We start from the raw sequence: 26,021 nt of genomic DNA, 5'->3' as shown, positions 1-26,021 counted from the left end.
TTTACATATTCCCATGAGAGAGTACTGAAGCTTTTAAAAATGAGTTTTTATTCATAGTAGATTTGTATTATACCTTAATGAACCTCTTAAGTACCATTCGAATGTACATTCAACACTTTATTGGGTTGACGTCCCCTCATTTGGCAGAGATCTTTTCTAGGAGTAAGTGCTTGGTTTGATCCTGCTACAGTAGTCCCCACTTACTCACAGGAGATGTGTTCCAGGACCCCCAGTGGATGCCTAAAACCACAGATAGCAACGAAGCCTACACACACAGTTGACCTTGAATAATGTGGAAGTTGGGGTGCCAATCCCCCCTGTGCAGTTGAAAATCCACATGTAATTTTTTTGGCTCACACAAACTTTACTAATGGTTCACTGGAACCCTTAGTGATAACATAGTTAACGCATATTTTGCATGTTACATGTATTATATACTGCATTCTTAAGCTAGAGAAAATATGTTAAGAAAATGGTAAGAGAAAATATTGACTGAAAAAAAAAAAACCATTTGTAAGTGGATCCATGCAGTTCAAACTTGTTTTCAAGAGTCAACTGTGCTGTTTTTTCCTATACGTACATGTAACCTATGATAAAGTTTATAAATTAGGCATAATAAGAGATTAACAAGAATAACGAAACATCGATTATAACAGTGTGCTGTAATAAGTTATATGAATGTGGCATTACTGAGTAAAATATGGGTTACTTTGAACACAAGCAGTACAATACCTCGATAGTCTATTTGATAACCCAGATGGGAAGGTGGTATATATAGTGTGGATATGCTAGACAAAGGGATGATTCACATCCCAAGCGGTACTGTGCAAGATTTCATCATGCTACTCAGAACAGCACATGATTTAAAACATGAATTGTTCATTTTGGAAATCTTTAATATTTTTGGACTGCAGTTTGACTACAGGTAACTGAAATCAAGAAACCGCGGATGGGGGTGGGGGCACTCCTCTACAGCAGTCCGGTAACATAGCAGCCCAGAATTAATCCCCTACTTTCCACTCAACAAAAAGTTTCTGAACAGTTAAAAAGTGGTGTCAAAATAACCATGCACTAAGACAGTAAGAGAATCAGAGTCTCCTACCAAAGCCTTGGATTCTGCTCCTTGTCATCTTTTGGTCTTGTTCAAATTCTCAACTCTAGGCTTTGGGAAATCACTTATCTCCTGTAACAGTCATCAATCTATGATTCTCATTCACAGTGTTAGAAGGAAAGCATCTTCTTGGGGGTGGGGGTAGATTACATGTACAATTGCAACAGCAAGAAGTGACTGAAAGTCTGTCATTAAAGAAAAAAGTGGTAAAGTTATAGGTTTTTACTTTGGAATGATTCAGAGTATTTGACAAACAAAAATTAGACCAAACAGAATCGCCCAGGCTTCTGTGACCTATGTTTATTATTGTCAATTGCTGTGGTCCTTACCCATCTTTGGCTCCTCTCCTGTGGAGACTCCATTATAGTGAATTTCTGTGATTTACGTAGACGGGATATCTGTGGGAGCTGATGTAAATTAAAGGTCAGCACAGAAACAAATCTCATCTTCAAATTTTTTTTACAGCTTTTTGGGGGTGTGATCATTGTTTGCTAAGCATTTTGTTTAACTGTATTTTAAGTACCCACACTATTGCACCTCTGATTTTGTTTCTAAAGCATACTTTGAGGCCATGTAGTACTACCAGCTAACACAAGAGGTCAGCAAACAATTAGCTATTCAAACTTGGAAATGTTAGCAAAATACTTAAAACATTAAAATTGCTAAAGATGAATTCAAGAAATATTGAATTTTGAATATTTGTTGAGGGATATTACTTTTTAAATGAAATTGACAGTCCCTGAGATTGTATCAACATATACTTTTTAATCTCTTAATCTGAAATTTATTAGTCTCTTAAACTCTTACCATCTTTAAACTGTTACTTTATTTACATTTTTTAAAACTATTTCTTTAAAAGTTTTTATAGTATAAAGCTTTATTATTTGATGTTTTTTGTTTAACACTTATTTTTTAGGTTACATTTCGGACAAGAATCTATCACTGTAATATTAACAGTCAAGGAGTTATTTGCTTGGACATATTGAAAGATAATTGGAGCCCAGCACTAACCATTTCGAAGGTCCTCCTTTCTATCTGCTCACTTCTCACAGACTGTAATCCTGGTAAGGTTAATGATTCCTCACTTTTATTCTTCCTCATCCAAATAATATCTGTTTTCCACATAAACCTAAGGTACAGCTTTCATTTTTCTACCAGCTTTCAAAGGACAAATGTAATTGCTTTTCAAAGATATTTTTAATCAAGTTCAATCTACTAGTTGGAATATGCAACTTCACCATTGATATATTCTAGGAACAAGTTCAAACAGAAGACTACAGTTTGCTATAGTTTTTCACATTTTCCATTATTCTCTCTCTTGCATATTTCTCATATGGTTCTCTTAAACCACATACTTCTAAATGTTGAGTCATTTGCCTGTTTAACCTCAATGCACTTGCCCTCTAGCTGGTTACTGAGGTGGTGTTCAATTTCCTTTATTAAAATTTTTTTCTCCAAATAAACCAAATATAAAAGATTCTATTTAGGATTCAGAGAAACGCTGTACTTAATTGGAGTCCAGGCTCTTTCTGGGTAAACAGTGTAGAGGTAAACGGTGTTACACTGCAACAGCCTGCAGGATTTCCGGTGTTCAGTGTCATTGCTGCCACTGAGAAAGGTCATGTGAACACAGCTGGATGTGCATTGTAGTCTGGAGCCTTGAACATTCTAGTTTATTGAATTTACCCTAACATACAACGACAAAAAAAACTCTGGGTGGCGTTTGGGCGAGGAATGGAATGAACTAAGGAGATAAAGCCAGACCAGTACTAAAAGCCTAAAAGTATTCTATTTTGATAAGAATTTTCGCTCCTGCATTGCTATGTTTTTTAAAGTACCTGGAATGGTGGAGTGGTGTATCAGAAATGGATTTGATCACAAATACTTGGTACAGTTCTTCCTAAGCTATAAGCTGTCACTAATTTGCTAAAACTTAAAATGTCCTTTTCCTTTCTCCAAAGTAATCTACATTCTTTTCTTCCAGCCGATCCCTTGGTGGGAAGTATTGCCACTCAGTATATGACCAACAGAGCAGAACATGACAGAATGGCCAGACAGTGGACCAAGAGATACGCTACATAAATTGGGTTTTCACAATTCTTACCTTATTTGTCACAGAGAGCTGCTTATGATTTTGAAGGGGTGGGGGAGGGTGGGAGTTGGTAAAGAGTAGGGTATTTCTATAACAGATATTATTCAGTCTTATTTCTTAAGATTTTGTTGTAACTTAAGGTATCTTGCTACAGTAGACAGAATTGGTAATAGCAACATTTAAAATTGTCATTAGTTCTGCAACATTAGCTGAAATGTAGTACAGCGAAGAATAGACATTTGGGTTCAGTTGCTTGTAGTCTGTAAATTTAAAACAGCTTAATTTTGTACAGGTTACACACATGGCCATTTATGTGAAGTCCTTCAAGAGTACATACATTTTTGTTTATAAAAAATTAGAACTTGTTTGCCCTTCTTGGAAGAGAACATGGATATTTACGTTTTTAGAGATTGTCATCTCATGTCAATGGACACACATCAGGAAATGAATAGTTATGTGTTTTATTTTATATGTCAATCTACTTTATTGTGAAAAGATTAGAAATTTGAATCAGGACTTGTGAAAACCTGTAGTAAAATACCTTAAGCTGTTAACTGTAAAGCGTGGAATAGGAATTGCTCATTGAATTGGTTATATGTTGTGGACTACTTAAGTCTGCATTTGTTACTGTGCTAATAAACAATATTAAAACAAACCAGCCAGCGTTGCTGTGTTCATTTACTTTCTTTTGCTTTTGTAATTTGCAGGTTCTTTTAAACTTGATAGATCTTTACTCCTAAAAGCAACGTAGTAACTGTAGACTGAATGAACTGGTATCATTTATCAAGCACCTATAAGGATTGGTATGTTACTCTAATTTATAGCAGTCTTACAGGATAGTCTTACAGGATAGATTTTGAGGTGCCTTGGAAAAGGTCTTTCAAAGATGTACCCTACCTCATCTTTTTAAAAGCATTTCTAAGTTGCAGATGCTATGATGACAAGTATGTGAGAAATGGGTTCTCTTGTGGATAAATTAGTACAGCCACATTAGAGCAGTACCTAAGTGTTTCTATCTATAGAATGCAGCAATTCTATTTCTTTGTATCTATGCCAGAGAAACACCCTGATGCACAGGACAAGGTACATACACATTCATTAAGCATTTAAAAGGAACATGGTAACTATATGCATGCTAAGACAGATCTAAGTTTAGTAGGGGAAAAAAGCAAACTGCAGGATGATCTAGTATGTTACTTAATAATTATAAAAGTATTTATCCATCTATATAAAATACACAGAAAAAAAGCTAGAAGACCAAATAGTACCCGAGAGAGAATGCAGGGAGTGGCAGTCATATCTGAGTGATCATTTTTGACCTAAAAAATGATGAGAAATTTTGAAGAATTATATGGTAGCGGCACTGATTTATAAGTGTTATATCTCTTAACGTGCAGTTAGTTCTTGGCTGGAATTCACAGGACTGAGCTTTAAATTCACTGAACATAGCCTTAAAAGTATTCCATTTAAGATGTTAAAATTTACTAGATGTTTTCACATTTCTTTGCTGAACAGCTTATTCTTTATTTTACATTTAAATCAGTTAACTGCTTTCACATTGAAACCACTAAGCTTGCTTCCTCCTTTTAAAACTAGATACAATATTGTCAATTTGCTAAATATAAGCCCCATTGCTCAGATTTTGCCAAAAATCTTCAGAGAACCTTAGCACAAACTCAGATATCTAACTTGAAGACTACCTGTAGTTCAATAGTTTTATGATACATTTTATTCTACATTTCTATATCCAAGAAAGTTTTCCAAAAGGTATAGTATTCTAAGTGGAAAATGGAAACTTTCCTGTCCTTACACGTCTACCAGTTTTCTTAAAGAAGGAGGAAACAGTCTGAACATATTTATACCACCTACTACCTCAAGTCATGCTACACATACAGTGTGAACAAAGCGGTATCATAGGTTTTGTTCAATTTAGCAGGATCTCCACCAGATAAAATTTAGTACCCAAATTGTTTGTGATCCAGTTTGGACATACAAAAAAATGTCATTTTATAATCCTAGGCATTAGATGACTGGTGAATTTTTTAAAAATGAAGTTATGTTTGAGCTAACAGTGCATAAAGTTATACAGAATAATAGCTTCTGAAACAGGTTAAGGGGGCGGGTCGCTACTCATAGGCACAAATATAAATAACGTGCAAATATCAGGGACAAGTTTCAAGCATCTAGAATGCAAATATATTATTTTATATCAGGCAATAGTAATACAGCCCAAATAATTTAATTAAATCCTAAAGTGCATTAAATTACTTCCTTGGGGATTTTCAAAGGACCAAAAGCAGCTACAAATGGCCTATTTTAAATATGTTCACAGACAGTTAAAGGCAGTCACTATTCAACAAACAACTGTGGCACTGAGTTTTAGTTCTCAGAGCTAGAGTTCCCTTTGTTTTTCCTCCCAGGCAAAGGAAAGCTGGATTTACTCGGGGGCTGGGAAAGTTTGCTGGCTAATAGAGTGAATGGTTCAATCAGAGTTTTCCGATCTGTAACCGTTACCTCCCACAGTCTCACTTTCTCACTTTTTGCCCATTGCTGTGCCACTTCAGCGTCCACTTGTCTCTGCTCTGAAAGGTCGATTTTGTTTCCTAATACGACAATTGCTACCTGAAAGAAAAATGGATAAAAAGATCACACTTTGCCGATATCAGTTCCTGGGCAAAATGGAGAAATGAAGGAAGTTGTCCCATTTAACTGCTTCAACAAAACTGATTCCTAGATGTGACCTGAATAATAAAATAGTATAGGACACTCCTTAATGCATCTTTGTTTAAAATGGAGATGCTCTACTGGCTGCTATGAAACATTTAAAATGAACAATGGGTGAAGTTACTCAATTCAGGTATGTGTGGAAGCTAGCCTTGGAGAAAATATCTAGGATACAGATTATTTTGACTTAAATGGATCTGCATTTCAGTTTCACTGTGCCTGCTGTTTGCTGTTTCGCTGTATGTACTTCAGAATACTAGAGGACTCCCAGAGCTGTGAGTTCTGCACCCCTACATCCTCTCTAAATTGAGCTCCCTGTGCTCCAGTTAAAGCCATGCCTTCCTGGCAGGGTGGAAGAGCAGGCCCCGAGCTCTGCTGTTCCTGGCGAATCTCATACTCCTCCATTTCTTAGCACGAATTCCCTTCAGGCCCTACTGTCATTTTTCATCACCCGGATTTTCATTTTCACGTATATCCCCTAGTCTGACCTCCATGTCCCTCTCCTCCTCAACTGCAGAAACTTCCACTTTGCCCCTAGATTTCAACAGAATGTCCCTATATCCCCCCATCGCTGCTTTGAATGTAATGTCACCTTGCCTACCTGAAACCTGGCTCAGCCCTGCAGTACTCTTGGTACAAGGGCAGGTAGTAGTAGAATGTAAAGTGTCCTTGTCCCTCAGTGCTGCTTCCAACAATGTCCTTCCCTAAAAACCCTAAATCTGGAGGCTGCTGCTATTAATCTCTGCTACTACCTACTACCCACTTTCCACCCGATGTTGCTGTTCATTACAGACCTGGCTCCTGGTCACCCCCACACTACTTTTGTCATAATTCCTAGTGATTTCACTAGCTATGTGAATGACCCTTCGAGTAACTTTGTCTCAGTTCTTTGACTTCACAGATCCGATCATCCTCCTGACCTCAGCCATTCTCACCCATGAACATATCCCCGCTCTTGCCATTATAGCTGCTCCCCTCTGTGATCTCAATTCCAGGGATCCCACTCTGACCTCTGCCTACCTAGTTCACACCTAATACCCGACTACAATTCTAAATACCACAAGGACCTACTGCCTTTATCACTGTCCTTCAACCCCTCATGTCCTCAGTTCTTCACCCAGCTTAGATTATTTTAATTTACTCCCTTGCTGTCATTATACCATTGTATTCACCTGGTAAACCCTCAACCTTGGTTAAATTTAACTGGACTCTGTGCCTACACTACTTACTGAACATGGCTAGAGAAAAACTTGGCTGGTCTGAATGTATGCCTGGCCTCAAGTAAGGTGGTTTTCTCCTGCAAATATATTACATTTCCTCCATTTACTCTGTACCTAGACGTTACCTTGGTCCTCTTCTCCAACCTCTAAACATCTCTTCCTTCTCCCACCTTAATCTCAAGTGATGTCCATACTATTTCAGGAAGAAAACTCAAGCAATTAGAGAACTTTCACATGCTTCCATCATACATCTGCTACCTACCATCTTCCACCCGTAGGTGTCCTCTAGAACTCATCCTCAACCTGGACAGGGACGTCGCTCCAGCGATTATCCCCTCTCCTGCACCAATTTTCACTTCTCTGTTGAATCATTCTATTAGCATACAATGTTATCTCTCATTTAAATAACAAAATTAACCCTCTCTTTATAAATCCTTCTCCTGGTCCTGTTTCCCTTTATGGGACAACATATTTACCCTCTGACTCAAAACTCTTTCAGAAGCTGTTTCTTGTGTTCAGTTCTCTCACATGCAGTCCAAGCAGACATTGTATCAGTGTTTTATTAAAACTGTTTAGGCCTCCACATTACTAAAGGCTGGCCACTTCACCCTTCGCTTTAAAGTGCCCTACTTCCTCCTTGCCTTCCGGGACACCCTTATCTGTTCTCCTACCTCACTGGCCACTTCTTAGACTCCTTTGCTGGTTTCTCTTCAACTCTTCTCCAACTGGGTAAATATTAAAGTGCTCCAAGGGAACAGCATTTTAGCTAAATTCCTTGCTTCTCACCTTCCAACTGTCTATTGTCAATACAGTAGTCAAAGTGATTTTATAATGACACTCAACCTCATATTAAGGAAAATGAAACTACTAAAATTCCATTTGCAACCAGAAGATTCACAAAATCCAGAAGTTTAACCACACATTATTGTCAAGACTGGAGAAACAGACATTAAGGTAATCTGACATTATTATTTACCCTTTGACTCAAGAACTCCATTTCAACTGCTTGATCTTACAACTATACCCTAAAATGTACAAAATAGTAAACATATGATTATTCATCGTAGGAAGTCCTAGCCGAAGCAACTGGGCAAGAAAAGAGGCAACCAAATTGGAAAGGAAAAAGTAAAACTATTTGTGGATGGCATGATTGTATATACAGAAAACCCTAAAGACCACCAAAACAGAAATAATATAGTAAAGTTGCAGGGTAAAAATCATATACAAAAACCATATACAAAAATGTGTTATGTTTCTATACACTAACAACTATTAGAGAAATGAGAATTCCATTTACAATCACAACAAAAAAATACCTAGGTAAAAATTTAAGAAAGAATGAAAAATCTGTACACTGAAGATGAAGGGGACCAAAAGTTTTGCCTTTTGGAATATTAATTTTAAACTGGTTATTAAGAAACAAGACTTAGAACCCTTGATTCCCCCCGCCCCCTCCCCGCCTTTCCTAAGATATTCAGATAGAAAAACGTACTTCAGGAAGGAAACCTTGGCATAATCACCCCAGCATTAGACAAAGACTGAGCAGGAGCCTATTAGTTAGATACCCCGTGTCCCATTGCTTTTGTGTGCCTAGCAAGTATTTGCCCGCCATGTGTGTTTTCTGTTCTTTCTCAACTACGTGTAAGAAAAGTCCATTCTCACTTTTGAAATCTTAAGATCCATTCCCCACCTTCTGTCAACAATGTCATATATACTCAATGCTGCCTGTCTTTGGAATTCTCATGCTTATGTGAATTCCCCACATGCATCTATTAAAAATTTGATTTTTTTCTTATTAATCTGTTAATTTGATTCTAGAAGAACTTAGAAGATGAAAAGATATATATATTTTTTTACCCACCCCACCCCCCATTTTGGTGAGCCAGCCAAGAGAATTCCCTGGCTGGGACACTGCTAGCTCCCTGGACTGCTGCAGCTAAGGGATAATGGACATCTCACCACAGTTGGCAGAGATGGTAAGCATTTTACCCCATCTGATGTCTGAGGGGTTTGGTGGAAGTTAGAAGTGCTAAGAGATCCTTTTTTTTTTTTTCTTTTCTAAACTTGGATTGACAGGAGAAATATTTGCGAAACTAGTTTTGGGGCAAACATGACTCTGAGAAAAACTTGGTTTACGTATTCCTGTTTTCTATTAATACCGCTCCTTCCAGAGATGGTCTATTATCTCCACCAGCTGGATTATGTATATGCATCTGGCGAGCAGCTGAATAGGCTGTGGATCCAAGCTTAGTTCATCTTAAACCATATTCTGTTCAAAAGTGGGGAGAAGCACATGATTCCCTATTTTGGAAGAGCTGCTGAAAGACAGGGCTCCCCATCTTTTTTAGGCTAACTCTGCTAATGAACTGTTGGATCCATGAGGGCTGCGTCCTTTGCGCTCTTTATGGAAGCCTTTTGCTTCCTTAGTTAAGCATAAAACGCTTATGGTTTGAGTTGCTATTAAAATCTTACCATCACTGGCCAGGTGATGGATACCCTGAATTGGAAAACTTCTAAACTGAAAAATTTTTAAGAGAGTCCTCATATTGGTATAATAACTAGCCATTAAGATTCCCTTAATAAGATGGACGGAAATCAGAACAAAAATCAAAGTCCACTCAGACCACTTCCTATTCACCTTAAGATATTTGCAGATATTGTAAAAAAGAAAAAAAAAAAATTGGGACATTGGAAATACAACTGCCTGGCACTTTAGAGAAAAAGGGAGAGAAGGTGGCCAACTACAAGCCAGGAAGGAGTACTCTCACCAGAAATGAAACTGACCAGCACCTTGTCTTGGATTGCCCCTGCCCCATTAAAGGCGGGGATAAGGTAGACACAAAGAATTATAACTAGTTTTAAGCCTTTTGAATTTGCTGTTTCAGCTTCTTAGGACTTACAGATGCTAATACAAACATTAGGTGAGTAAGAGTGGAAAAAAAGGAAAATCAAGAGATTTTGCAACAAGGTGGAAATTTTTAGAAAGTTATGATAAAAGATTATGAGAATTGGTATATTTGAACAGGTTTTAAAGGATTTAATAATTCTGATCATAAATTCTGCAAAAGTGGAAGCTGATTTTTCAATCTCATAGAAATTTTAAGAAAAAGTTCTCAAGATTTCCCCAGGCCCTCCTACTAGGTAAATCAGAAATACAAATACAATCTGTAACTATCTGAGCCTGAGGAAACTAGAGGGAAAAAAACTGGAGAGGTGGCACTTTTAAAAACACAAGCTGCTTAAGTCTCCCATACCCGACCTCCACTCCTACTCCCGCCCCCACCCCAGCATACTTAAAAATTGCCAAGGACAAATTAAAAATCTTGGGTATTCCCTACAATTATTAGTAATTCTATTTATGTTTTGATCTGTCTGTGGCATCTATGTTTGTCTCTTTTATATATGGTATAGTGTTTTCTGCCTATTGATGGTATTACTAGTTTGTAATATTTGACTGGCTTAAAGGAATTAAGTGGTTATATAAATTAAGAAATATAACAGAAACTAATGCAAATCCTTTTCAGGATCACGTGATCTGGGAAAATATTTGACATTAAGCAGGTTTGATTAAATAGACATGTCTTTCAGTTATTAACAAATATATTTTTGTTTTACCTCGGTTTACAAAAATGAGTTCATACTATCTGTTACAAAATTTCTAAAGAAAACAGCTTAGGTAATAATTGATTTTGAAATCTCATAGAGTTGTTAAGAACTAATAGATATAAATATAAGTGTTTTTAGTGCTTCGGCAGCACGTATACTAAAAAAGGGTTTTTTTAGATAAAACTTTTAATCTCCTGCAAAAACTACAAAACATTGTCGAAAGAAAGTGAAGGTGACACAAAGAAATGGAAAGATTATCGCGTGTTCACGGGCTAGAAGAGTTAACATTGTTAAAACTTCTATATTACCTAAAGCAATCTGATTACAGACTCAATGTAATCCCTATCAAAAATCCCAGTGTCATTTTTCCACAGAAATAAAACAAAAAAAACCCATAAAATTTGTATGGAGCTACACAAGAACCTGAATTGCCAAAACAATACTGAGAAAAAAAGAACAAAGCTAGAGGTATCACACTTCCCAATTTCAAACTATATTACAAAGCTACAGTAATTAAAACAGTACAGTACTGGCAGAAAAACAGACACACTGAACAATGAAACATAATTGAAAGCCGAGAAATAAACCCACACATATATGGACAACTAATTTACAACAAAGGAGCTAAGAACATACAATGGAGAAAGGAAAGTCTCTTCAATAAATGGTATTGGGAAAACTGGTCAGCCACATGCAAAAGAATGAAACTAGACCATTATCTCATACCATACATAAAAATTAACTCAAAATGTATTAAAGACTTGCATGTAATACCTGAAACCACAAAATACATAGAGAAAAGAAAACATAGGCGCTATGCTTCTGGACATCAGTCTTAGCGATGTTTTTGTGGATGTGAATCCAATGGCAAGGTAAACAAAAGCAAAAATAAACAAATAGGACTACATCAAACTAAAAAAGCTTCACACCAAAGGAAACCATCAATAAAAATGGAGCCAACCAAATGAAGAAGATATTTGCAAACGATACTACTGAAAAAGGGTTAATATCCAAAATATATAAAGAACTCAAACAACTCAACAAAAAACAACCTGATTAAAAAATGGGCAGATGATCTTGATAGACATTTTTTCAAGATAAACAGATGGCCAATAGGCACATGAAGAGACGTTTGACATCACTAATTATAGGGAAATGCAAATCAAAATGGCTGTTATCAAAAAGACGTAACAAGTATTACGATGTGGAGAAAAGAGAATCTTTGTACACTATTGGTGGGATTGTAAACTGGTGCAGTCATTATGGAAGAGAGTATGGAGGTTTCTCAAAAAATTAAGAACTGCCGTATGATCTAGCAATCTTCTTCTGGGTATATTCTAAGAATATAAAAACCATAATTCGAAAAGATATATGCTCCCTGATGTTTACTGCATTATTTACAATAGCTAAGATATGGAAACAGCCTAAGAGTCCATTGATGAATGAATGGATAAAGAAGATGTGGCATATATACACTATGGAATACTACTCAGCCATTAAAAAAGATGAAATATTATCATTTTTGACAACATGGATAGACCTTGAGGTGACAGTATTACATCAAGTGTAATAAGCTAGACAGAAAATAACAAAAACCATATGATTTCACTCATGTGGAATATAAAACAAAAACAAAACAAAAACAAATTCATAGATACAATGGACTGGTGGTTACCAGAGGAACTAGGGGAGGGGTAGGGGAGAGCGAAATGGGTAAAGGGGGTTAAATGCATGGTGATGCATGGAAACTAGACTTTTGATGGTGAGCATGCTATAGTGTTATATACCTGCAACTTATATAATGCTATTAACCAGTTACCTCAATATAAATAAATATTCATTGTATATAGTTCATAATAGCAAATGACTAGAAATACCCCTAGTGTTCATCAGTCTGGGACTGGATGAATAAGTATGATACATCTACATCCACACAATGAATATTGTTAAAAAAAAAAGAATCTGAGTACTAATATGGAAAGGACTCCAAAATATGTTACATGAAAGATACAAGGTGCAGAACAACATGCTACCTTTGGTGTAAGAAAGAGAAAAATAAGAAAAAAAGTATATTTGTTATTCCTACTTATGTATACTTACATTAAGAAAATTTGGAAGGATGCCCCATAACTAGTAAAATGGGAAAATATAAAAAGAATGCACCTGAGGTACAGGAACTCAGTGAGTAAAGACAGAGGTGGGAATTAGAGTTCACTATAGTACTTTTTATATATCATTTTTATTTTTGAACCATATGTAAACATTACCTATTCAATTTTTTAAAAACGAACATGAAAATAAATGTAACCTCAGTCAGATGATGTCATTCCTCAGCTCAAAACTAGTGGCTTCCAATCCAAAGCGTGGCCCTCATCTCCTTCCACACTCTTCCTAGACTACTCTGGCCTCACTGCTGTTCCTGAACATGACAAGCAAACTCCTGCCCCAGACCCCTGCACCACCGAGTCCCTAGTCCCTCCACCTTGAGTACTCCTCCTCCACACATCAGCTCCCTCCCTCACTTCCTTCAAATCTCTGCTAAAAGTCACCTCTCAGGGAGACCTTTCCAGATCACCCTACAGGAAGTAGTACCCTCATTCCTCACTATTTTACTTTTCTGCATAGCGTCACTCTTCATAATGTATATCTGTTCATTGGCTCTCCCCCACTCATCCCCGAAATAGAAGCTTTATGGGAACAGGGACTGTTTTTTTGTCTGTTATATTCCCTGCACCTCGCCTAGAACAATGCCAGGCACAATAAACACTTGCTCAATGAACGTGCTTCTTAAATCCCTGTAAAAACCATATGAGGGAGATACTATTATTATCCCCATTTTACAGATAAGGAAACTGAGGCAGAAAAGTTGAGGTGCTGAGCCAAGATTCAAGTATCAAGTATATGAGTGTTCACTGAACTAGACTTTCAACTTTGTGGTGGACTGGGAGGAGAATCGGGAGGATACTCCACAAAGTAACAGCATTTATCTGTTAAGATGAGAAAGAAGGAAAACAGTCGGAAGGGAGCATTCAATTTGTTTTACATGTTTTTAAGATTGAACCTTATGAAAATTGGTATTTATTCACAAAGTAAATAAGTATTCAAAATAATAAAAATAAATAACAACCCAGATGTCCTTCAACAGGTAAATGGTTAAACTTTGGTACATACATACCATGGAATACCATTCAGCAATAACTTGGATGACTTTCCAGGGAATTATACTAAGTGAAAAAATATATACTGTATCATTCCATTTACATTAATACTCTTGAAATGAGTTAACATATCTAGAAATGAAAAACAGATTAGTGTTTGTCAGGGATTAAGACGGGGTGGCAGTGGGAGGGAAGTGGGTGTGGCTATAAAATGGTAATGTGAGGGATCCTTGCAGTGATGGAAATGTTCTGTATCTTGACTGTATAAACGTCAGTATCTTGGTTGTGATGTTGTACGATAGCTTTGCATGATGCTGGCACCAGGCGAAACTAGATAAGGATCTCACTTATTGCATGTGAATCTTCAATTCTCTCAAAACAAAAAGTTTATCATAAGAATAAATAAAATATAAATATCTAGGTTAAAAATATCTAGCCAATGCTGTTAACCAGTACATTATGTGATGTACTCCTGGATGATAAGGAGTCAGCCATGTGAAAATCTGGAAAAAGATCTGTGGTAAGAGAGTTCCAGGCAGGGGAAACAGTAATTGAGAAGGACCTAATAGGGGAACAAAATTATCATGTTGAAAAAACAGAAAGTAGACCAATGCCAGTGGTGTACAGTGACAGGGGAATAGAATGATAAAGATAGGATGAAAAGGATAGGCGTGAGCCAAGTCATATAAGACTTGAGACCATGGTAAGGATCTTACTTTTAAGTAGTAAATGGGTGGTACCCAATAATTATTAAATTTTTTTTTGTAAGGCTGACTACAAGAATCCTCTTTAGCCCAGGAGACAATAAAGAGCCTTAGGAAACAGTGATCCTAAACAATATGAAACAAACTATGTAGTACTTAAGATATGAAATCATTAAAATTCAACTTATACATGGTAACAAGCAAAGGCAGAAAGTCAAGTGCTGGTCTTGACTGAACTCAGTCAGTCCTTTATTTCCTGGGCTAAGAAAAAAATGAAGATTAAAGATACCATGAATACATGGTGATGCTTTAAAAACATTTTAAATGCTCCAAAGTCCATGCTACAATTTAAATAGTATTATAATTCATAGTTGACATTTTTAATATACCCACTTACCTCTTTTTTGTCTTTGAACTTATCAATTTCTTTCTTCAGTAGCTCCACTCTTTGAAAGGATTCAAGATTATTCACACTGTATACAAGAACAAAGCCATCGGCAAATGAAAAATAATGCTTTGGCAGTTCCACCCCTTCCTGTAGGCCTCTGGTGTCATAAAGATGTAACTGTTCCTTCACTCCCCGATCAGTTTCCACTGAAGCCATATATACATCTTCCATTGTTTCACAATCTTCCATTCCTGGTATTAAAAACAAATTCTTATATATACATATACAGAATCATTAGGTTCTACACTGAAACTAGTATGTTAATTATACCTCAATTTTAAAAATTACTCTTTTTGGATAACTCGGTACCAATTGTTGAGTATTTTTTTATCCTTTAGAAGTTGGCTTTCTAGCTTCTCTATTTATTACATATAAGGATCATATTTCCATTTACTAACTTCTTTAAAATGAAAGGTAGTTGTAGTAAATAAAGTGCTTTTTAAAAATATTTCTTCTGTATAGAAACAAAAGTAGAAATACAAATTTAGCAATGAGATCTATTATTTTTAAAAAGTAACTGTAATAAGAGTCAAAGAACTTAATACCTAAACTGGAGAGGTAAAGGCTGATTTTAAAAGTAGCTTCAACAACAGAGCATCCCATCAGACCCAAGGGCAGGACCTGGGGTAAATCTGCTGCTTTTTTCCTGTACAACTTCCACTATTTCCAGGATCTGTTTAAGGGACTCAAAAATTTCTATGTCCAGTGTGGGCCTGAGCACCAGGCTTTAATTCACAAGTGCCTATTGGGCACTTTTATGTGTCCTGCAAGTTCTTCAAACTAACAAAACTTGTTATTTTTCCTCCCACACCTGTTCCTCCTTGATTTCTTTTGATCCCCATCCACTCAGGCAGTCTTTAGAGTTCTATTTCAACAAGGAAAGTGTGGGCGAAAGTTACCATAAATAAAACACTCTACTGAAGAAACATGTGCCCAATATACATTGGCTCTTTCCATTCTCACTGGTGTGTCATCTTCACCTGAACCACTGCAATTGTTCAGTTTACACCTGGTAAACACCTTGTAACCTTTCTGGGCTCTGCTCAAATGTCAATGCTGTGGATCCTCTCCTGATTATCCCTTTCCCTCCTTTCTGCTCCTACAGATAATACCATTTTATACTTAAACCTTCATATCGGTCCCCTCTAAAGCTGGAGTTTAAACTCCTTGAGAGCCAGCACTGTGGCTAATCTACCTTGATAGCTCTGAGGACTAACGAATTGACTCACAAACATAGAAAGTCCTTAGTAAATGTTTGCTGAATGAATGAATGAATGGATAACTGTCCCAATTTCAGGCCCCTTCTTGCCTGAGTGATCGTTTTAAGATGTATTTTATTTTGCTCCATTTGTACAGGTTTGTCTCTTCAACTAGTCTATAAGTTCCTTGAGAGAAAGGAAACATTCTGTGTACACAGCCAGTATTCAATAATCATTTGTTGATAAGAGAATTAAGGGGAGATGAACACTTTGAATTTTAATGCGTATTGGGAAAGGCATGTAAGATAGGTATTGTGCTGTCCCAGTAATCACATTCATATTTAAATATGAGCTACCTCCAGAGGTATTGAATCGTATAGATAACATCCTATACCAATAAAACATACTATGTTATAGGTTTTTGAAAACTCTTGCTATAGTTTTCTTAAACCTAAATACTACAGAATGATGTTACAGATACCTTACAAGAAATGTCTACAAGTATTAAAAAAAAATTTCATAAAGTATTAGACTAAAAGGAATAATCATGTAACAATAAACACTGGATCATGAGATCAAAAATTTACTTTCATCAGCATAATTCTTTACATTAAAGAATGTGTTAAATGTTTAGAAAGGGACAATTATTCATAAGTTTGAGTATGTGTATCATCCTTGATAAATTAAGCTACCATTAGGAAATTAAAAGTTACTCTATTAAGACACAAACTTATCTGGCCTTTGATTACAAAAATATTTACAGAAAAAGCTACCAAGACTTTTGGTAGATGTTTTATCAAAAGCCAGTCTAGTTCCCCTCCTCCCCCCATTAAGCTTAGACCTTTTGAGATTTTGTTACTGTATAAATCAACTTATGTCACGATTCTTCCATTGGCTCTCTAAATCTCTCCTACTCCAAGACGCTGGACAACTACCCCTACACTGTACCAGCAGAAGACTCAGGGTACAATTTTTGGAGAGGGTAAACAGGATGCTTAGACTGGAGGATAAAGGGTATGAATTCCACAGTGAAAATAAGGGGAAATTAAGTGACATGCTCCCTTTGCTCCCAAAACTTTGGCAGCCAGGTCTTTATCCTCTAGGCAAAAGAATCTAGGGAATCTGGCCAGTGAAAAAGGTAAAGTCCTAAATATGATGACTTCTAGGGTTCCTCAACAAATGCCCCATCCAGATCACCATATAGTGAAGCTCAATGTCATAAATTTTAACCATATGCTTACGGCTTTCAATTAACTTTTTAGTTCTCCATTCTTAAGTAGGAGCAAGAAAATCTAGGATTACCAAATATCTGAGGAAAAGAGAGACCAAAAATCAGAAAAGAGTACCTAAGGGAAAAAAAAGAAAAAGAAAAAACCACCCAATATTTTACTCAAAGATATAGGATAATGAATCCATGAAATAAGAGTAGTATACTAAGAAATGAAACCTCAATAGAAGGGCTGGAAAGTAAAGATAAGGAAAACTCTCAGAAAGTGGGAACAAAATATTGAAAAATGAAAAACAGGAGGAAAAAAAATTAGATAACTAGCCCAGAAGGTCCAGCATCCAGAAAGAGAGAAGAGAATACAGAGGAAGGAAAGCATCAACAAAATAATTCAGAACTGAAGAATATGCATTTCCATATTGAAAGGGCCCACCAAGTGCCCAGTACCGTGGATGAAAACAGACTAATTCCATGATACATCACTGTGAAATTTCAGAACACTGGGGACAAGAAAGAGAAGCTACAAAAGGTTTTACATCCAAAGCATCAAGAATATCAATGGCTCTCTGCTTCTCAAAAGCAACAGTAGAAGCAAGAAGATAATAGAATCTGGTAAAATTGAAGATATACATACTCTATGAACCAGCAATTTCACTTCTAGATATATATCCCAGAACTTGTCCACATAATAGCTGGGATACATGTACAAGACTGTTCATAGCAGCATTATTCCTAATAGCCCCAAACTAGAAACAGCTCAATGTTCATCAAGTTAGAAGAGATAAATAAATTGAGGTGTATTCACATGAAAAGGCAATGAAAATTAAATCACAGCTAACTAGAACAATATGAAAGAATCTTACAAATAAAGAAAAGAAGCCAGAAAGTGAAGAATTTATACAACATGAGTCCATTTATATAAGTCAACAACAGGCAAAAATAAACTATTATTTAGCAATGTGGCAAAACTATCAAGAGAATGACTAACCAAAAGCCAAGGGAAGAGCTAGGTTGTCACTGGAGAGGGAAACATGGGAAGCTACTAGAGTGCCTTCGATGTTCTACTTTTTCACCTGCGTGGAGATTATGCAAAGGTCGGTTTTATAATTATTCATTAAACCATATATGTGTTTTATGTACTTTGCTATGTGTATGATGCATTTTATAATAAAAGGAGAATAGATAAAAATGGAGAATGCCTTCACAATTCTGAAAGGAAATTATTTTCAACCTGGAATTCTCTACCCATCGAAATTATAATTCAATTGTGAGTGTAAAATAAAGACATTTTCAAGCATGCGAAGCCTCAAAAAATGTATCACGTTCATTTTTTCAGGAACCTATTTGAGGGGGCTCTCCAAAATTAGCATGTAATCATAGAAAGAGGAAGATTCCAGATCCAGAAAGCAGCACCCAACACAGGAGTAAAGAGAATCACAAGAGCAACAGTAAATAGCTCTATTCAGAAGCCCCAAGATTACTACTATGTGCCAGGCATAGAAGGCATTTTGAGGTCTGTCATCACCCAACCCTCCATTCTACTGTACAACCTTTTCAACATAAAAAAATTACTGGAGATGTGCTCCACCAAAAAAAGGGTGTAAACCAAAAGAAGATGACAAGAGATCTAGGAAACAGAAATCAAATCCAGGAGGAAAGAAAGGTAAAGGGAAGTTCCATGGTGAGAGTTGTGCAACAGGCCTAGGATGTTAGCTACTGGAAGGCTATCTCCAAGGGGAAAAAAATTACCTGATAGAGTTGACCTGGAAAATTGAGAAACATCTGGACATCTTGGAAGGATTAACTAAAAGTATAAACAATGCTAAAGAAATGACAAATAAAGCAAATATTAGCCTCCATAAAAACAAAAAGAAAGAAAAGAAACAGTCATACTGCACACCGCTGCTCAGTTGAGAATATTTATATGCACCAGTAGCTCTCGAAGTGTGGTCTAAAGATCCCTTGAGGTCTCCTTTCAGGGAATCCATGTGGGCAAAACTATTTTCATAATAACACATCTGCCTTTTTCATTATGTTGACACTTGCACTGGCAGTGCAAAAGCAATGGTGGGTAAAACTACTGGTGCCTTAATACAAATCAAGGCAGTGGCATCAATGGTATTAGCAGTTGTATTCTTCACCACCTCTTACTTGCAGTTAAAAAAATAAAAAGCCAGTTTCACTTCCTCATCATTGCTTTACAGTATTCTATTGTATAAATATACCTCAATTTATTTACCTCTTCTATCTTGACAAAAACTTGGGCTGTTTCCAGTTTGAGGCTATTCACTTAAGAATGTCCTTCATGAAGCAGTAAAAATTACTAATTTTATTAAATCTCAATCTTGAGTATATATTTGTATTTTTTAATACTCCATGTGATTAATGGGAAGTATGCATATATTATTTCCGTAAAATGAATTACGGTAATTGTCTAGAGGAAAAGCTCTTGTGTTTGAGTTGCAAACTGAACTAGACACTTTTTAAAAAAGAAGAAATGATAGAAAAATCATGGTTAGTCAGGATATTTGACAGACATTTTCTCAAAAATGAATAAAGGGAGACTATCATTTCAAGGAAAATAACTAGCAGTGTTTGTTGTCAATGATAAAATTTGAGCTCTCAAGCAGAAATTAGAATTGTATCCATCACCATGAATTTGATAGCTTCTCCACACTGATGAGATTGGTGATGACATTAACGTTATTTGGAAGATCTGCTAATCTCAGGGAACCAGTATTTTCCAAATGACCAGTTAATGATGTGAAAAAGCCATGGTTGGGTAAAAAAACCCATTTAAAGTGCAAGACAGATCAATGAGAATTTAACATAATAGAATAGGAAAAGTTCACTTACGTAGTTTCAGATTCCACATTGCAATAACCTTTAAATAATCATCACATGTTGGCTTTTTGTGAAATACCAAAGAACATCCACAATTATCTAGAAAGTCTTAAATACTCCTACCTTTTCCAACTACATATCTGCATAAGGTCAGATTTTCTTCATTTATTTCAAGTAAAACAACATAATATAGTAAATATGGTATTCCAGCTACTTTCTGTCAACCTAGACATCAGATTTTCAAAAATGTAAATCAATGCTCTCCTAATTTTTTTGAAAATGTATTTTTTTCATAAAACACGTTATCTTAGCATGTGTTAAGTTTACTGTCATTATTTTAATAAGTATTTTTTGAATTTTTCAGTTTTAATTTCTACTACAGGAAAAATTTCAAAAGATATAGCCTTTATTATATAAACAAAAGTTGTCTGTGGCTTTTTAAGAGGATAAAGGGATTCTCTGCTGGGCATAATTTTTTTTTTTTTTTTGCACAGGCATAAATTACAATTCGGAGGTAAAAATTTAAGAACCAATAGTGCAACATTTTATGACAGGAGGTATTCAGAAACCAAAAAGTTTGAGAACTGCTGGCACGGGCACCATAATAAAAACTAAATATGGATTTAACCAAAATTGTTAAATATTATTTTGGGAAGGTAGAAGAGAAGCAGAGCTCATCAAAACAGTTAATACAAGTAAAATAGAAATGTGCTCTAAGCTACTTGCCAGAGACAAATACTTCGAAGATCTATGAATCTACCTTCTTCTCTAACAAAAACATCACTGCATTCTAACTTGTAATGTCTGTCTTCCTTACTAAACCATGAACTCCTTAAAGCCAAACGTGTCTTCTTCACCTCTGAATTCTCATGAAGCCTCATCACAGCCTGGATTCATATAGGAAGTATTTAGTAATGATTTAACCCAGTGAATGACTAAATGAATGAGATAATCCAATTCACAAAATTGGGTCATACTATAGCAAAGAGCTATATCTCCCATTTTTAAAACAAACCTTACACAGCAGTATTGGGAAGTCATGTTTGAAATAAGAATGAAGGATCATTCAGTGTTACTTTTTTTTTTTTTAATGCAATTTTTTAAAAAATTTTTTTATTTGGTGCACCTGGGGCCTGGCACACCCAGGGTAGGGGCCATGGCTCTGCTGGGGCTCAAACCCAGGACCTCCTGCATGTAAAGCAGACGTGCTCACCACTACTCTATGGAACCACCCCCAGTGTTACTCTTAAGTCAGTGATTCTATGACTCCAAGACCACTCTTCATTATGTAAATCATAGGAAACCACACATGTAGAAAGCACACACACACACACACACACACACACAGAGTTTTCTTTCCAAAAACTTACAGCAAACACTCTTAAACTTCAATATTATTAAAGATTTTTTTTCTATTTTTTCCTCTCCCATTCTGTTGACTTCTATGATCCTTTTGGTGTCTCTGGATTAAACCTCACTTTGGTGTACCGTCACCCATCTTTAGGTTAGCATGACCAACAAAAGGCCCCTAAGAGTTCCCAGAACCTAAAGAGAAACTAGAGAAAAGTCATCTTACCAACAGTATGATTCCCATAAAGAAGCTGCTCCAAAATTGCTGTTTTCCCCACAGATAAGAAGCCACAAACCACAACTTTGCAGCCCTTTCCCATCTTCTCTCAAGATATCACTGTAAAGAGAATAGGAGATCTTTAAAACTGTTGAAATCAACCTTTCCTTTTTCCTTTCTACGTTTAAATTTAATAAGTACAAACACAGGGGGAATTGCAAGTATAAAAAAAGGATATATAAAATAACGTATAGAATTGCAAGTGTAAAAAAGGATATATAGAATAACGTATACCTTCCAAACCCCATTTGCTCCCTTAGAGCAATCAGTGCTACCAGTTTCTTATACATTTTTGCAAGGTAATGTAGACAAACATAAGAATACATGAATCGATATGGATACACGTTTGTTTTCAAAAATAAACATTTTATACGAAGACTATTTCAATACCAATTAAATCTATAGGAATTCAAACTGAATCCTATGTAAAACCAACTCTTGAAAGAGACTGCCAGAAGTATTTTTCTCCGTCTGTTGAGATCTTGTTTCCAGACATATCTTCTGTTTGGCTCAAATAAATTTTTATAAAAATTCAAAAAAAAAAAAAAAGAGGCTGCCTGCTCATCAATATTTACCTGGAAAAATAACATTTAAGTAAAAATTTAAGAAAGCCTGAAGATAAAAATTTTGGATGGAGAATGAACCTGATTTTTTAAGAGAAACATTAATGCTATTAATGCTACTGTCAGTCTCTTCTCAGGATTTTGGTAGCCATACGGGTTACCAAAATCTTGAGAAATAGTTCTTTTTGAGTCATCCTTCTTAATGCTAGAAAAACTGCTCAGGCACTTCAGAAAGAAAAAGTAAACTCATCTCTCCTAGCTTCCTAATATATCCGAGGAAGAGCAAGATCAGATAACATTTTCTTTTATTATCCTCAAAGCTTTTATTTTCCAGAAGGCAGTTACTAAAAGCCAAGGCAGAAAGGGAAAAAGGCTCACAATAGAATAATTTGAAGGAGAATTTAAATGTCCACATTGCCTTTGCCATCTCCCACCACCTTTTTATTTCCCAATTCTCTCCTTACCTAGAAGGATAGAATATGTGTAAAAGGGATACTAGAATAATTTGAAATCAAAACACAACTACAAGAAAGTTCAAATAAGCATTCAGATTAAAGGGATGCTGGGAGTCTTTCCGTGTATGCATGTGTGTTGTACATCCTATTGATTTTTTTTAACACAAAAAAACATCAAGTAGCAAATGATTTTTTATGAACCAAATCATCTGCAACACTAATCTGCTGACAGTAACATTTTTAATGCTACTATTATTGTTGCACAGTAATAATATAGCACTCATTTACAGAGCAGTACACATTTTATCAGCAGAGAAATAATCATCACTTTATTTTCTTTATACTTTCAACATAACTACAGTGGGAAAATTCTCAGTATTTATAAGAGCAGAGCTTTGTGTAACATTGATCACCTATGGTGTGCTATCTCTTGCGTCAGCAGCTGTGGCCCATTTTAAAAGGTTTTCTATACATACCTCTGAATTTATGATTGATTTAATGTCATCTCATTTATCATAGGATTCCACTCTCTTCTGCATATTGTGGGTCTCCTATAAGTTATAACACTGAATCTTTCTTTCAAAGGGTTTTTCATGATAATAGTTAAAATTTAAAGGAAGCTGCCACCTAAAGAAATCTTCCAGAGAATAAGAAAAAATGATGGCAGCACAAAACGATTCTGTTGTCAGATAAGGTTGCAACTGGGATATAAATTCTGATTTTTCTATTGTTATTTTCTAGTATTTCCCATCCTCTGAAAATGTCTTGGCCACAGCAGAATTTCAAAATACCAATGCTTAGCTCCTCTTTCCTTCTTGTTTAATAATAATAATAATAATAATAATAATAATAATAATAATAAAAAGTCCCTTTACCACACATTATACCAATCTTCAAAAAACCTCAAGTGCTTTAAAAGAGCAGGTACATACTGTAGTTGAGTGAAGCAGGCATTTATAAGAAAAATACATTAATTACAGCAACTGACCCTTTGTTAAAGGGAGGCAAATATGAGTGTTGAGGAGGGCAGCAAACTGGGAAATTACTGAAACCAACAGAATCCTGAGAAATTCAGAAATCAAATACTTCAAAGTGTCTTTGGAAATGATCTTGATATATCTGCTTTAAATTGTATGTTGCTCACTCACTGATATTAGGATTAGTAGAGAAAGTTTGTTAAAAATATGTATTATTTTTTGAATATGTATAAATGAATAAATTGGGAGAGAGTTTCTTCAACATATCAGAGAAATCTCGACATCAAGAGCAAACAGTAAAAATAACTGAATAGAGGTAACTCAAACGCAAGGTAAGGACTTTAAGGTTTTTTAGGAAAGAAAAACAAGGAAAGATATAAGACAGAATAGATCACGTTAAATATTTTACAACATGAAAAAGAAAACAAAGATAAAAGGTTAAGTGATTAATCAAAGCACAGCTGAAACATTCTAGGTACTTAGTTATCTTCAACTGGAAAACAATACTACATAAAGCTGAAGATTAGTGACTTGCTACTATCAATGAAAAGTATTAATTCTTTAAAAACTTAATATCTAATGTAAGATATTGAGTGAATAACAATCCACACACAAAAATATTTTCTGTATATAACGATGTTGGCGACTCACATAAAAAGAAGTGGTTGTTACACTTATACTCAGATTTACAAACAAAAACTACTAAAAGCTCAGTTCTATAAGATTGTAATATTTCATAATTCCCAAACACAATAAATATGCACCATTTTCTTCCAAAAAAAAAAAAAAAAAAGGAAGTCATCTGCAGTACACTGAATTGGCACTGACTCACACAAATAGATTCTGGGGGTGGCCAAGTCTCTGATGTAAATCTAGGTTTCAAGAGTTTGAAATGCTCTCATGTCATCTGCTAGTTTGCCCTATGGTTGATTCCAGCCACATTGCCTCCTGTTCCTGTGTTAATCTAGGCATACTCCAGCCTTGCCATTTATCCCTCTGACTGAAATCAGTCCCCCATCTCCACCGCTCACATCCTTCAGGTCTTTTCTCAAATGCTACTTTTCAAGACTTAACCTGAACATTCCATCCAAAATTTCCACCCCGACCCCAACACTGCCCATCAATGCCCTCCCCTTTAACGTTTGTCCCAACATAATACACACCTTAACTTACGTTGACTGCCCGTTTCCAAGAAAGCTAGTTCCGCTGCATCCCCAGCAACTGGGACACTGCGGGACACATATTAGGCACTTTGTTGGGGGGCGTGGGGAATAACCAAGACCGCTAATGATTTAGAAGGTCAATATGATTCTCTTAAACCTTGGCCACACTTAAACTTAGAATGTGTAGAATTAAACCCCACGACTACCGAAAATGAAAATATTCTGGAGACCCAAAAAAGCTAGTAAACCATTTTTCAATAAAGAACACAACACAAAATGCCAGCATTTTCTCGGCATTTCTTCCCAAACACTCGCAACTGCCAACCAGGTCTTGGCAAATAAATATTTCGCTTTCCTAAAAAACTGTGGTTCTAACGTAGCAATACTTGAACCAAATCCGTGCGCAGGAAAGGCACGGAGCCGCCCACGCTACCCCTACCCCCGGATCCTTTTTAGGGAAAAATCGCTTGGAGCTGGGCCCACCAGAGCTAAAACCAGAATTGATCCGGGGGCCCGGGAGAGAGAGAGAGGGAGATACAGTGCGAAGGCCCCGACTCCCGTAGCCCCTGCACCACTAACGTTTTATTTGGCGGCAGCGTCGCAGGGGTTTGTCAGAACCGCCTCGGGTCTCCAGATTACTGCATCCATCCCGGGGGAGAAAGAGGACAGCGTTCCCCGCAGCGACACCTCAAGTGAGGAGCCTGCAGTGCGTGAAGCCGACCCATAAACCTCATTACACAGACCTGTACACTCGGCAGAAGACAGCGGCACACTGGCTGCGCAGCTAGCTCCACGACGGGTTTCAGCCCCTGGAGCACCGCCTCCAACTTCCCTCGCCCGGCAGCGGGACTGTCTTGGACAGTAGCCGCGGAGGCCTCGCTACCTACTGCCGCCAGGAAGAGCAG

The 26,021-nt window shown here is 36.4% G+C and overlaps 2 protein-coding genes across 10 annotated transcripts in view; one reads left to right on the top strand and one right to left on the bottom strand.

Moving 5' to 3' along the window:
• Positions 1-3,858, top strand: part of LOC120581656 (ubiquitin-conjugating enzyme E2 E1) — a 64,108-nt gene extending 60,250 nt beyond the window's left edge. Inside the window, exons 5-6 of the mRNA XM_039836762.1 lie at positions 2,028-2,175; positions 3,096-3,858. Coding sequence (XP_039692696.1) covers positions 2,028-2,175; positions 3,096-3,193 — 246 coding nt within the window. The 3' untranslated portion in view covers positions 3,194-3,858. The remainder of the gene's footprint in view (positions 1-2,027; positions 2,176-3,095) is intronic.
• On the bottom strand, positions 26-26,021 carry NKIRAS1 (NFKB inhibitor interacting Ras like 1). 9 transcript variants are annotated; one of them, XR_005647363.1, is made up of 8 exons: positions 25,860-26,019; positions 25,117-25,182; positions 21,908-22,018; positions 19,244-19,309; positions 15,013-15,257; positions 5,741-5,825; positions 1,441-1,518; positions 26-1,296 (listed from the first exon to the last, which is right to left on the bottom strand). XR_005647363.1 is itself a non-coding variant. In XM_039836757.1 (8 exons), exons 3-8 carry the CDS (start codon positions 21,999-22,001, stop codon positions 1,258-1,260), a joined length of 630 nt encoding a protein of 209 aa, XP_039692691.1. In that variant the 5' UTR covers positions 22,002-22,018; positions 25,117-25,182; positions 25,860-26,020; the 3' UTR covers positions 26-1,257. The 9 variants fall into 9 exon arrangements, 8 of the variants coding, with proteins under 8 accessions (XP_039692691.1, XP_039692687.1, XP_039692689.1 ...); XM_039836757.1 differs by having other exon boundaries at positions 5,718-5,825; positions 25,860-26,020; XM_039836753.1 differs by having other exon boundaries at positions 26-1,518; positions 5,718-5,825; positions 25,860-26,021.

Source organism: Pteropus medius, unplaced genomic scaffold (assembly GCF_902729225.1).
Source record: "Pteropus medius unplaced genomic scaffold, Ma_sr-lr_union100, whole genome shotgun sequence".
Classification (NCBI taxonomy): domain Eukaryota; kingdom Metazoa; phylum Chordata; class Mammalia; order Chiroptera; family Pteropodidae; genus Pteropus; species Pteropus medius.
The sequence above is the reverse complement of the archived record's forward strand: the minus strand, read 5'-3'. Positions and strand labels throughout refer to the sequence as shown.